The sequence below is a fragment of the Barbus barbus genome, assembly GCF_936440315.1.
Source record: "Barbus barbus genome assembly, chromosome: 41".
In the NCBI taxonomy this organism is placed as follows: Eukaryota; Metazoa; Chordata; class Actinopteri; order Cypriniformes; family Cyprinidae; genus Barbus; species Barbus barbus.
In genome coordinates this window covers 27,557,586-27,571,643 of record NC_136719.1, presented here as the reverse complement: position 1 = coordinate 27,571,643, position 14,058 = coordinate 27,557,586, and the positions used below count along the sequence as shown (strand labels likewise).

General features: G+C 41.6%; 1 protein-coding gene across 7 annotated transcripts in view; it reads right to left on the bottom strand.

Moving 5' to 3' along the window:
• Positions 1 to 5,502, bottom strand: part of LOC306860733 (atrial natriuretic peptide-converting enzyme-like) — a 64,654-nt gene extending 59,152 nt beyond the window's left edge. Inside the window, exons 1-3 of one of the 7 annotated variants that reach the window (XM_079402593.1) lie at positions 5,346 to 5,502; positions 5,074 to 5,208; positions 4,705 to 4,850 (exon numbers count right to left, since the gene is read on the bottom strand). In XM_079402593.1, the coding sequence (XP_079258719.1) occupies positions 4,705 to 4,828 (124 nt within the window). In that variant the 5' untranslated portion in view covers positions 4,829 to 4,850; positions 5,074 to 5,208; positions 5,346 to 5,502. Of the gene's footprint in view, positions 1 to 4,704; positions 4,862 to 5,073; positions 5,209 to 5,345 lie in introns of all 7 variants that reach the window. The other 6 variants (XM_079402598.1, XM_079402596.1, XM_079402595.1 and 3 more) reach the window with 6 other exon arrangements.
• Between the last annotated feature and the right edge of the window lie 8,556 nt (positions 5,503 to 14,058).

The window sequence follows — 14,058 nt, the reverse complement described above, 5'->3', positions numbered from 1 at the left end:
AAAGTCATTACTACTGTGCTGCTGGGTAATGTCTGCACCTGCTGATGTTATAGTTTTTTGTTAATTTAGCCTCTGTATTAAATAAATACTTGGGGTTGTGTTTGTTTTCTTATAAAAGATAAGTAAAGTAAGCAGATCTAGCAGTTTTTAATGCTTTTCTGTAGGATAGGGTACTTTCCTGCCAAGCAATACGAAATTTTGTTTTTCTCCAGCTGCGCTCCATTTTCCGGGCTGCTCTCTTTAGGGCCCGAGTGTGCTCATTATACCACGGTGTTGGACTCTTTTCCTTAATCTTCCTTAAAGGTCCCATGGCATGAAAATGTCACTTTATGAGGTTTTTCAACATTAATATGAGTTCCCCTAGCCTGCCTATGGTCCCCCAGTGGCTAGAAATGGCAATAGGTGTAAACCGAGCCCTGGGTATCCTGCTTCTCCTTTGAGAAAATGAAAGCTCAGATGGCCCGATCTGGAATCTTCCCTTTATGTCGTCATACGGGGAAAGGTTACCTCCCCTTTCTCTGCTTTGCCCGCCCATGAGAAAATGAGCTACGACCGTGCGAGGCGAGCGAGAGACATCATGGCTTGCAAACGAGCAAAGCATTGTTTTTTGGCACTTCAGATCTGTTCTACTCTATGAACTCACATACTGTAATACAACTGAATGCCCAATAAATTCTTAGAATAGATTCTTTGCTGTTCACATTTAAATATTTTCTGTTGTCATACATAAAACAAGTATAAATAGTAAACACGACCCATTAATAATACATGTTAACCCTGAATCACTCTCACTATATGCCTTAAATCCTGATTTATAAATCGCAACATCGTCTGATAAAATCAATATACATCTAACTTACACTAAAAAGAGACTATATGCAGTGGTTTTGGCTAGATTACTGTTTTGCGTCTGAGTAATAAACTGTGCATATTAACAGACAAATTATGTTCATATTTAAAAGTCCAAACAGTCAGTAAGCGACAAGTGCTTGTAAACGCTGTTTTGTAAATGATTTATTGATGAGTCTGCTGCTTTAAGGCAAACTGAAAGCGCTGCTTCTCTGCCGCTCGCTGCTCAGAACAGACGCCGAGAGAGGCGACACTGCTCCGGGAGAGAGACCTCACGCTCACGGGGCAGTACTGGAGACATCTTCCAACTGAATGATATATTTTTTTTTTTTTTTTTAAAGTCACTAGGTTTGTTAGTATGTACCCATTATGGGAAAAAAGCAGCCAAAAGGGTCAGAAAGTTACTAAATATTGTTCTAAAGTCACGCTTGTGTGTGTGTGAGACGCGGGAGCTGATGGCAGCGGGCGGTGGATATTGTTGCGGTCCGCCCAGGTAAAGTCTATGTGTGGGAAACACTGACCGTATCCAGACACAATATTTTAAATGAACCATTCGGAAACGTCCTGCTGTAGCCGCTGAGTTGCAACTTCTTCATCCGGTGCTTCTCCATCCGCATCAGATTCTGGGTCAAACTGAAAAGCTTGAACGACTGCGTGTCTACGAGCCATTGCAATACATCTACTGTCAACATTAGCGCATGGTACCGTGGCCGCAAGCTGCAGGACACACCCACCCTTCACCTTGCCCCGCCTCTCTCCTCATCATTAGCATTTAAAGCTACAGACACAGAAACGGCACGTCCTAAGAAAAGCTCATTGTGGGACTGGCTCGTAGTGGCTGAAATTCTGCACCAAGGCTGAATTTCGGGAACGAGACTTCAGATACAGTACTAGGGACCACTTAGGCCTGTATAAAAGCATCCAAAAAACAGCATGTCATGGGACCTTTAAGCGTAAAGGAGCAACCGTATCTAAAGTGCTAGAAAAGAGAGAGTCAATAGTTTCTGTTACATCATCAAGTTGTTCTGAGCTATTGGATATGCTGAGGAATTGAGATAAATTATAGATTATTTATAAAGTAGTCTTTTGTGGTAGAAGTGATGGTTCTACCATACTTGTAACAAGGAGTTGACATTACAGCTTTAGCTATATGGAATATACACAAAACTAGATAATGATCTGAGATATCATCGCTCTGCTGCAATATTTCAACACCACTGACATCAATTCCATGTGACAGTATTAAATCTAGAGTATGATTTCAACAATGAGTAGGTCCTGAAACGTATTGTTTAACACCAATGGAGTTTAGAATGGCTATAAATGCTGATCCCAACGAATCTCTTTCATTATTAACATGAATATTAAAATCGCCAGCAATTAGGACTTTATCTGCAGCCAGCACTACCTCAGATATAAAATCAGCAAATTCTTTAATAAAGTCTGTGTGGTGCCCTGGTGGCCTGTATACAGTACAAACATCTCAGGGGATTTATCATTAAAAATTGTTTCTTTGGATAACGTTATATGAAGCACCATTACTTCGAATGAATTATACTTGAAACCCGACCTCTGAGAAATACTGAAAATATTGCTATAAATTGTAGCAACACCTCCCCCTTTACCTTTTGGACACGGTTCATGTTTGTAACAGTAATCTTGGGGGGCAGACTCGTTTAAAGTAATGTATTCATCTGGTTTTAGCCAGGTTTCTGTCAAACAAAGCACATCTAGTTTATGGTCAGTGATCATATCATTTGCAAAAAGTGCTTTTGTAGAAAGGGATCTAATATTCAATAAGCCAAGCTTTATCATTTGTTTATCTGTATTATATCTGTTTTTTATTTGTTGAACATCAATTAAATTGTTACTCTTACTTTGGTTTGGATGTTTTCTGTATTTTCTAGTTCGGGGAACAGACACAGTCTCTATAGTGTGATATCTGGGTGAAGGAGTCTCTATGTGCTGAGAATTAAGTGACTTCTGTGACGTGAGGCGGCTAGCAGACGGTCGGTTTAGCCAGTCTGTCTGCTTCCTGACCTTGCCCCAGTTAGTCAAGAACTCTAAGACTATGTGCCATATTTCTAGAGAGAAGAGCGGCACCACCCCAGGAAGGATGACGACCATCTCTTTTCAACAGGTCAGGTCTGCCCCAAAAACTCGTCCAATTGTCTATAAAGTCTATGTTATTCTGCGGGCACCACTTAGACATCCAGCCATTGAGTGACGACAGTCTGCTATGAATCTCATCGCCACGGTAAGCAGGGAGCGGACCAGAGCATATTACAGTGTCTGACATCATACTTGCAAGTTCACACACCTCTTTAACATTATTTTTAGTGATCTCCGACTGGCGAAGTCGAACATCATTAGTGCCGACGTAAATAACAATCTTACTGAATTTACGTTTAGCATTAGCCAGCACTTTTAAATTTGCCAAGATGTCAGGCGCTCTGGCTCCCGGTAAACTTTGGACTATGGTGGCTGGTGTCTCTATTTTCACATTCCGTACAATAGAATCGCCAATAACCAGAGCACTTTCATCAGGTTTCTCAGTGGTTGCGTCACTGAGTGGGGAGAACCTGTTTGATGTTCTGATCGGAACAGAAGAGCGGTGTTTTGACCCGCAACTAGACCGCCTCACAGTCACCCAGCTGCCCTGCTGCATGGGCTCTAATGCCAGAACCGAACAATGTACAGGACACCCTGAGCTAGTCGCATCCAAAGCCATATCTACAACCTTCACATTCTTACTGTCCTCAACTAAAGTTAGGATGCGTGTCTCTAATTCTGAAATCTTCTCTGTCAGTCTAACTATTTCCCTGCATTTATCACATGTGAATCCCTCATCGCCGACAGAGAGAGATAAACTATACAAACAGTGCAAACAACAATAGCAGGAGAAGAAGCCATTACTCACCGTGACTGATGAATGATTCGCTTACCACTGCTGTTTGATGAACTTGTGAAAAACGAAAAAAAAAAACACACACACACATTCAATCACGCACACACACACACACTCATTCAATCTATCTCTCTCACACACACACACACACACACACGTTGGTTTGACTGTATTAATGAGTTCATCTCAGACATGCACTGAAACATTTAGAAGCCTTTAGTGAGGTCTGGCTCACTTGTATGTTTAACTATTACTGAGGACATTCTGGACCTCAGAAGTGTAGTCAGACAGTTACAAACACATAACAGACTGAACAAACGCGTTTCATCGTTGCAGATTTCTCTTTTTTAGAGACGACAGTGAACATCATGTTGTGACTCATTTGGCAGGAGACAAAATTAGACATAACAGCCTGAAAACCTCACAGATACACAGACAAATGCCACAAGAGCTGAGTGAAGATGCTGGAATCTTCTCATACACACCACCAGCATGTACAGAGAGACAGCAGGTGTGTGTGTGTGTGTGCGCGTATTTGTGTTTGTGTGTCACAGTTGTTATTTGACACTTGTTTGTATCATCACTCCATGTGTCGAGGCTGAGAGCAGGCTGACAGATCCACTCAGTGTGTGTGTGTGTGTGTGTGTGCATGTTTATGTGGTTTATGAGGACACAAATTTGTATAATGACATGGGTATGACAGAGGTATTACAATATGAAGGTGGTTTATGAGGACACTGCCTATGTCCCCGTAATTCAAAAGGCTTAAAAAACATACTAAATGGTGTTTTTTTGAAAATCTAAAAATGCACAAAGTCTCCTGTGAGGCTAAGTTTAGGTGTAGGGTTGGTGTAGGGCAATAGCACACACAGTTTGTTCAGTATAAAAACCATTACGCCTATGGAGAGTCCCCATAAACCACAAAAACCAACAAGTGTGTGTGTTACCTGTGAGCGCCAGCAGCACACACATACAGATGAGGACACACACACATGGTAGCAGTATGAAGAGCAGCAGTCGCAGATGTTTCCCGCAGCACTGCGTGTGTGTGAACGCTTCACCCATGATCATCTCATCTGACACACACACACACCTGAGGACACACTCACACAGAGAGAGAGAGAGAGAGAGAGTTTGCAGTGAGTTTGTGTATCAACAGGACTCATATTCAGCTGAATGACATATATTCATTCAGCTCATATTCATTACAGAAATATCAATGTCAGTCATAACGGTAAATGTTGCTTTAACGACAGTCATAGTAATAATGAATATAAAGGCCATTTCAGAAATGAGACTGTGAACTTTGATCTCACCGGTAACGGGCTGGAGATCAGCTCGCGCTGTGACGCTCCTCCGGTAACGGCAGCAGATCCGTGGCGCTCCGGACCATCAGAGCAAAGAAACCGAGGCTATTTTTACCCAGGTATTTTTCGCTTCAGAGTTTCCAGCTTGTGCAGGAGAATCCGAAACACACACACACACACACACACACACAAACCAGTGTGTTATTTATAGGAACGGAAAGGAAAGAGAGAAACTGTAGCGCTAGAGTTCAAAATCTATAGAAATAGAGAGAGCGACTCACTGGATACTTACTGAAAGTTCATTGCAGCCGATTCCATCGCAAAAACACACTTGCTAGTTTTATAACTCAGAGTTCGTTTGTTTTATCCTCACGTATCGGTCTGTCTGAGCACGAGCGAATCCGGCGAGCGCATTTATATCTCCACCGCGAGAGAGAGAGAGAGAGAGAGAGAGAGAGAGAGAGAGCCAGCATAGGAGTTACAGAGACTCGGCGGCACTTCCTTACAGAATGCCAAAAATATCAAAACATTAGAGACCACCATTACCCCCAAATTAATCAAATATTTCCCAAATTTAACATTTGTAGCCCAACCGAAAAACTTTTTCATTCTTGGTGAAAAAGCCAAATGTAGCAAATGTGCAAAGAGATACAGAGCTGAGTGTCATCAGCATAACAGTAAAAGCTAACACCTGGTTTCATGATGATATCTCCCAAGGGTAACATGTAAGCTTGAAAAGCAATGGTCCTAGTACTGAGCCTTGAGGTACTCCATACTGCACTTGTGATTGGTATGATACCTCTTCATTTACTGCCACAAATTGATGGCGGTCAGATAAGTATGATTTGAACCATGCCATTGCACTTCCACTAATGCCAACAAAGTTTTCTAGTCTATTCAAAAGAATGTTGTGGTCGATAGTGTCAAACGCAGCGCTAAGATCCAGTAGCACTAATAGAGAGATACAACCAACAAGTTTATACAATTCTTTCTCTCCTATAGTAGAGAATGAGTGGAATTGTTCCTTATATATTTGGACACAGGCACAATTTTTATTATTTTATTTATTCTTTATTATTTAATATTTATTCTGCTGACCAAAATATATTCAAGTTACAGTTATATAATGAATATGGGCTTAAATGGCACACTTTTTAAAGGTGGGGTATGCATTTTTTTCGAAAGCACTTTAGAAAACGAGTCGGGGCGAGTATCAAAACAAACTTGTAGCCACTCAGCAGTAAGGGGCGTGCCTACTCATGATGCAGAGGAGAGAGCACTCAGTGCACATGACAGATATTAGCCGAGCCGAGCAATGACAGAAAGGTAGAGATGGCGGATAAAAAACACAAGAGGAAAACGTGTGCGGAAGAAAAGAAAGCTTACACTGTGTCTACACCGAACACAACAGTTGTCCTGTCGCGGTCTGCCTACACTGGATGCGACAAAGTGACCGTTGAAAATCATTTGAAATTTATGCCAATATGTCATAAATAGAACACGGCAGCAGTTTACTGTCGGGGATTTGTCGTGTCCCATCCAGTGTAGACAGCATCACTGATTATAATGAGTTCTATATTATTTTCCCGCGCCACTCACGTCCAGTGTAGACACGGTGTTACTATTAGGCAGGTAGGACCCCTGTAAATATCGGATCAGCTTACCAGCACTGGAGAGAACTCAAGGAGCGGGAAGGCCTGCGATTGGGCGCCGATGTTGCTTTGTTTCTTCTCGATAGGTGAGTAACATTATTTCAAAGAACTAATTGTTGCCGTACGTATGTGTGGGGCGGAGCTATCAAAATAGGGGCAAGACCCTTTTGGGGTAGGGGCGTGTTTGTTTTGGTGATTTCAAATGTCAACATTGGCTACCATAAATCTCTTACCCCACCTTTAATTTGAGGGTATTCTCCTCAAAATTGGAGGAAAGGTTAAAGGAATTACAGCTCTTTAATATATACCTCCACTCTTTTTCAAGGGACCATAAGTAATTGGACAATTGACTCAAAAGCTGTTTCATGGACATATGTGGGCAACTCCTTTGTTATTTCTACATAAATTAAGCAGGTAAAAGGTCTGAAGTGAATTCTACATGTTCCATTAGCATTTGGAAGCTGTTGCTGTGAACCACATCATGCGGTCAAAGGAGCTCTTCATACAAAACCCTTTCACAACATCCAGCCAAGAGAAGAACACTCTCCAGGAGGCAGACAACTTCACCAGAGCAAATACAGAGGGTTTGCATTGCACAACATCAGAAAGATCAGGCCCTTTCTAAGAGAGCATGCTGCACAACTTCTTTTCCAGGCCCTTGTCATTTCTAGGCTTTACTACTGCAATGCGCTTCTAGTTGGACTTCCATCAAACACAATCAAACCTCTACAAATGATTCAGAATGCAGCAGCACGACTGGTCTTCAACGAACCCAAAAGAGCCCATGTCACACCTCTCTTTATCTCCTTGCACTGGCTGCCGGTTACGTCTTGCATAAAGTTCAAGACATTGATATTTGCATATAGAACAGCCACAGGCTCAGCACCGGCCTACTTCCACTCACTATTACAAATCTACATCCCCTCCAGAAGTCTCAGATCCTGGCTGGTGGAATGATCTTCCCACCCCAATTTGGAATGCTGAGTCCCTGACAATTCTCAAGAGACAGCTGAAAAACTCGTCACTGAATTAATCCTAAAAAATAAAAATAAAAAAATAAAACTTTTTCTATTTTCTTTGTTCTATACACTGCTCCGGGTGTATGTTCACTACTGTGTGTACACTTGGATGGGTTAAATGCAGAGCACAAATTCCAAGCATGGGTCACCATACTTGGCCACACACCACTTCCCTTTCCCTTTCAAGTCAAGTCAAGTCAGCTTTATTGTCAATTCTTCCACATGTATGGCACATACATACAGAGAATTGAAATTGCGTTACTCTCAGACCCATGGTGCATACAGTTAACATTTAAGACACTGACAGTAGACGTTCAAATACGGATAAATACAGTTTAAACATATGTACATACAACTATACAGATATACAAATGAGGACATTGTAGACAAATAAAGAAAGAGATAGATAAAGTGGCATAAGGCACATGGCAGATAGAGTGCAAACCAGTTAAATAAAACAAAACTGTGCAGATTTATGTGTATATGTATAGAGTGTATATATATATATATATATATATATATATATATATATATAGCGCAAGAGGAGCTTATCAGTCTAAGGACATTGTAGAAACATAAACAAAGAGATAAATAAAGTGGCATAAGGCACATGGCAGATAGAGTGCAAACCAGTTAAATAAAACAAAACTGTGCAGATATACTGTATGTGTAGTGCAAGAAGAGCTTATCAGTCTGTTAAAGTGACAAAAGAACAGTCTCTTTATCAGACTATCCGAAGAGGTAGTTTGCCGTCAATGCTGGATGAGGTAGTGATCAGTCCAATGCTGCACAAGTGACAGGTGCTGGTCACAGTTTTTAAGTGGGTGGGTGGGGGGGGGTCGGGGTATCAGTGTTCAGTGTTGCATGGGGTAAAAGAGGGGAGGGGGGGCAAGGATGGCAGGGAGTTCAGCTTCCTGACAGCCTGATGTATGAAGCTGACCTTCAGACTGCTGGTCCTCGTCTGGAGTCTCCGCAGTCTCCTCCCTGATGTCCTGGAGGGAGGGGAGAGAGACACCAACAATCTTTTCAGCTGCTCTCACTATGCGTTGAAGTGACTTGCGGCAGGATGCATTGCAAGTGCCATACCACACAGTGATGTAGCTAGTTAGGATGCTCTCGATGGTGCCTCTGTAGAAGGTGCACATGATGGGGGCCGGGGCTCTGGCTCTTCTAAGTTTGCGGAGGAAGTAGAGATGCTGCTGTGCTTTCTTGGCCAGTGCTACAGTGTTGTTAGTCCAGGAGAGGTCCTCTGTGATGTGCACACCCAGGAACTTGGTGCTGCTCACTCTCTCCACAGTCGCACCGTTGATGGTCAGAGGGGCATGCTGAGTGTGTACTCTCCTGAAGTCAACAACAATCTCCTTCGTCTTCTCCACATTCAGAGAGATTGTTGTCACTGCACCACCCAGCCAGGCGGCTCACCTCGCTCCTGTAGTTTGTCTCATCTCTATTGCTAATGAGACCCACCACAGTCGTGTCATCCGCAAACTTAATGAAAAGGTTGGAGTTGTGTGACGGTGTGCAGTCTTGGGTCAGCAGAGTGAAGAGGAGGGGGCTCAGCACACATCCTTGGGGGGCCCCAGTGTTCAGTGTGATGGTACTGGATGTGTTAATGCCGACCTGTACTGCCTGAGGTCTCCCGGTCAGGAAGTCCAACAGCCAGTTGCACAGAGAGGTGTTGAGCCCCAGCTGGACCAGTTTGTGAGTGAGCTGTTGAGGGATGATTGTGTTGAATGCTGAACTTAAGTCTATGAACAGCATCCTGACATATGTGTCTTTTTTGTCCAGATGTGTGAGGGCTGGGTGGAGGGCAGTGGCGATGGCATCATCGGTCGAGCGGTTGGACGTATATGCAAACTGGAAGGGGTCCAGGGAGGGGGGGAGGACAGACTTGATGTGGTGCATGACTAGCCGTTCGAAGCACTTCATGAGAATAGGAGTGAGTGGTATTGGACGGTAGTCATTGAAGCAGGATGGAGATGACTTCTTAGGGACTGGAATGATGGTGGTAGCTTTGAAGCATGTGGGGACAACGGCCTGATTTAGCGAGATGTGAAGACATCAGTGAGTTCCACTGCACAGTCTCTCAGTACACGCCCAGGAATGTTGTCAGGACCCGGAGCTTTGCGTGCATTGATCCTGCTGAGGGATCTCCTCACACTGTCCAGGGACAGCGTCATCACCTGGTCGCCGGGAGGAGGTGTAGTCTTCTGTGCAGTGGTGCTGTTTTGTGCCTCAAAGCAAGAAAAGAAGGCATTCAGCTCGTTCAGCAGGGGGATGGTGCTGTCACAGGTCTGTGGTGGGGGCTTGTAGTCCATAATGGTCTGTATCCCCTGCCACAGGCTCCGAGTGTCTCTGCTGTCAGTGAAACGATGGGCTATCCTCCTGGAGTACTGTCTCTTGGCCTCTTTGATGCCGCGGGATAGGTTGGCCCTAGCTGTCTTCAGGCCCTCCTCATCTCCAGCTCTAAAGGCAGCGTTCCGAGCCTTCAGAAGTCTGTAGACCTCCCCTGTCATCCACGGCTTCTGGTTGCCCCTGACAGTGATGGTCTTTGTGACCGTTACATCATCAATGCACTTGGTGATGTAGGCAGTGACAGTCTCTGAGTACTCTTGGAGGTCTGTAGTGTTGTTTTATGTGGCAGCCTGTTTAAACATATTCCAGTCAGTGGTGTCAAAACAGTCTTGAAGTGCCTCTGACGACCCTTCCGGCCACACTTGTATCTGTTTGTGAACTGGTTTGATGACTTTAATGAGCGGCCTGTATGCAGGCATTAGCATGACAGTGATGTAGATCTGAGGCTCCGAGGTGGGGAAGGGGGAGGGCCTTGTAAGCTCCTCTCTGGGTGGTGTAAACAAAGTCCAGAGTATTTTTTCCCCTTGTTGGAAAGTCTGTGTTGGTGTATTTTTGGGAACACACTCTTTAAGTCTTCGTGGTTGAAATCCCCAGCCAAGATGAGAAAAGCATCTGGGTGGGCTGTCTGCTGCTCACTGGTGTGCTGGTACAGATCATTTAGTGCCTCACTTCCCCTTATTCTTTCCCTGTCTAGCTTGTACTTTTTTGAACAATGCCTGAAACTTGGTATTACGAGCACTTCCTGTGTCTGTTTGCCTCTTTAAGAAGATTTGCTTGATGTATTCCCCAATTGTAAGTCACTTTGGATAAAAGTGTCTGCTACATGAATAAATGTAAATGTAGGTGTAAATTAAATTAAGATCAACCTGTACCAGAATGATGGGAAGAAAAGAGTCTGGAGAAGGGTTGGAGCAGCTGATGATCAAAGCACACAGCAGCATCTGTGAAACATTAGCTGCATGGTTTCAGTGGCTCTGGGTTACTGCTATTTAGTGATGATGAGACAGAAGACAGAAGCAGTGGATCAATTCTGAAGTGTATAGAGATATACTCTGCCCAGATTCAGTCACATGCAGCAAAGCTGATTGTGCGGTGCTTCAGATTACAAATGCACGATTTTATTTATTTATTTCACAAAAAGGGACAGTGTACATTAATCAACATTCATGAATGTACAGTTGTGGTCAGAATTATTGAAACCCTTGGTAAATATGATCAAAGAAGACTGTGAAAATTAACCTGCTTTGTTAATCCTTTTGATCTTTTATTTAAAAAATTCACAAAAAGCTAACCTTTCATTGGATAATAAGAATTTAAAATGGGGGGAAATATCATTATGAAATAAATGTTTTTCTCAAACACACGTTGGACACAATTATTGCACCCCTAGAAATTCTTAAGAGTAAAATATCTCTGAAGTATATTCCCATTCATATTCACAATTTTGAGCACTCTAGGGTGATTATGAACATGAAATTATCCAGCCATGGCTTCCTGTTTCACAGAAATATAAATAGGAGGGAAAACAAAGCCCAAATTCCCTTAATCATCCATCACAATGAGAAAAAACAAAGAATATATTTCTGATGTGCAGAAAAAGATCATTGAGCTTCACAAATTAGTGAAGTGGCTTTAAGAAAAGAGCTAGAGCAGTGAAAATCCCCATTTCCACCATCAGGGCAATAATTAAGAATTTCCAATCAACAGAAAATGTAATGAAACTGCCTGGAAGAGGACGTGTGTCTATATCGTCCTAATGCACGGTGAGAAGGAGAGTTTGAGTGGCTAAAGACTCTTCAAGGATCACAGCTGGAGAATTGCAGAAAATAGTTGAGTCTCGGGGTCAGAAAACCTTAAAAAAAAATTGTCAAACAGCCCCTACATCACCACATGTTGTTTGGGAGGATTTCAAGAAAAATTCTCCTAGCTCATCCAAAAACAATCTCCAGCATATTCAGTTATCAGACACGACTGGAACTTCAAATGGGACTGGCTTCTATGGTCAGATGAAACTAAAAAATGAGCTTTTTAGCAGCAAACACTCAAGATGGGTTTGGAGAACACAGGGATAAAAGTACCCCATGTGTAGAATGAAATATACTGCTGTATTTGTGATGTTGTGGACCTATATTTCTGCTGGAGGTCCTGGACATCTTGTTTAGACACATGGCATCATGGATTCTATCAAACACCAACAGATAAAAAATCAATAAGTGACTGACTCTGTTAGAAATCTTATAATGGGCCATGTTTGGATCTTCCAACCGTACAATAATCCAAACATAAACCTCAAAAACAACACAAAAATGGGTCACTGAGCACAAAACCAAGCTTCTGCTGGCCATTCCAGTCCTCTGATCTGAACCCTGTAGAAAATGAGTGAGATGAACTGAAGAGAAGAACCACCGTCATGGAGCTGTGAATCTAAAGGATCTGGAGTGATTCTGGATGAAGGAATGGTCTCTGATCTCTTGTCAGGTGTTCTCTAACCTCATCAGGCATTATAGGAGAACATTTAGAGCTGTTAAACTGGCAAATGGAGGTTTCAAAAAGTATTGAATAAAAAGGTGCCAATAATTGTGTCCAACGTGTGTTTGAGAAAAACATTTATTTCATAATGATATTTCCCCCCATTTTAAATTCTTATTATCCAATGAAAGGTTAGCTTTTTGTGATTTTTTTAAATAAAAGATCAAAAGGATTAACAAAGCAGGTTAATTTTCACAGTCTTCTTTGATCATATTTACCAAGGGTTTCAATAATTCTGACCACAACTGTAAATGTACCCAAATTAGCCCAAAGGCTAGTTTTCATTGGTAGTCCCTTTGCCAGATGTTATTAGGCCAAAAAATTAGAGGAAAAAAGAACCAAAATAGAAAAAAATACAATAACGAAATTCAACCAAAAATTAAACAACAAATTATACAAACTGACAATAAAAAATTATAAAAAAAAAAAAAAAATAGCAAGCAGCTTATTAAGAAATATTAACAACATTAATGTTCACATTGTTGGTTATTAAGAAGCCATTTCTTAAAATGGTGCTTCAATGATTTAAAGGATGTACATTCTCTAATTCATTGTGGTATTGGATTCCACAGATGTGATGCTCTGAATGAGAAAACAGCTTCTATATGGAATTATGCAGCCAGCTTCAGCTGCACCTCTAGTTACTCTGTTTTCAATAGATTTAAATTTAATAAAATAAGCCAGAGGAGGAGGAGCTAAACCATGCATAATCTTATACACCAAACAAACATTTTTAAATTTGGAGATATTTTCCCAGCTAAGCAGGTTATACGCATTTAAAATATGACAATGGTGAAAACTAAAGAGTTTTTTTATCCAAATTCTTAAGTGCTTGTTTGTACAATAATTCCAATGGTTTTAGAACTGTAGCATGTGTATTAGACCAACTTGTCAGACAATAAGTAATGCGAGAGAGAGTCATAGAATGAAAATATACTTTTGCAGCCTCATTTGATAAAGAGTTTCTAATAAACCAAAAATGAACTAAATTAAATTGTACCTTTTTACATACCTTTTTACATACCTTGGTTTTAAGCGTTTTAAAACCAAGACGTGAGTCCAAATGAACCCCTAAATATTTATATTCTGAAACAACCTTTAATCTCTCTCCTGAAATGAAAATATGCCATTTTATATCAACACTATGTCCTTTAGAAAAGAACATACAAGCTGTTTTTGACACGTTTAATATCAGATGACACTGATTGAGCCAGGATATGATTTTTGCCAGAATATCTCTCAACTTACTTGCAACCTCTTCTGCATTTTTACCATGCGTGAAAATGACTGTATAGTCAGCATACATTATGGTATTACATTGTTGACACACTATGGGTAAATCATTAATATACATGCTGAAGAGAATTGGCCCCAATATGGACCCTTGTGGAACGCCAGTTGAAATGAATAGTGAATTAGATTTGTAATTATCAATTTTT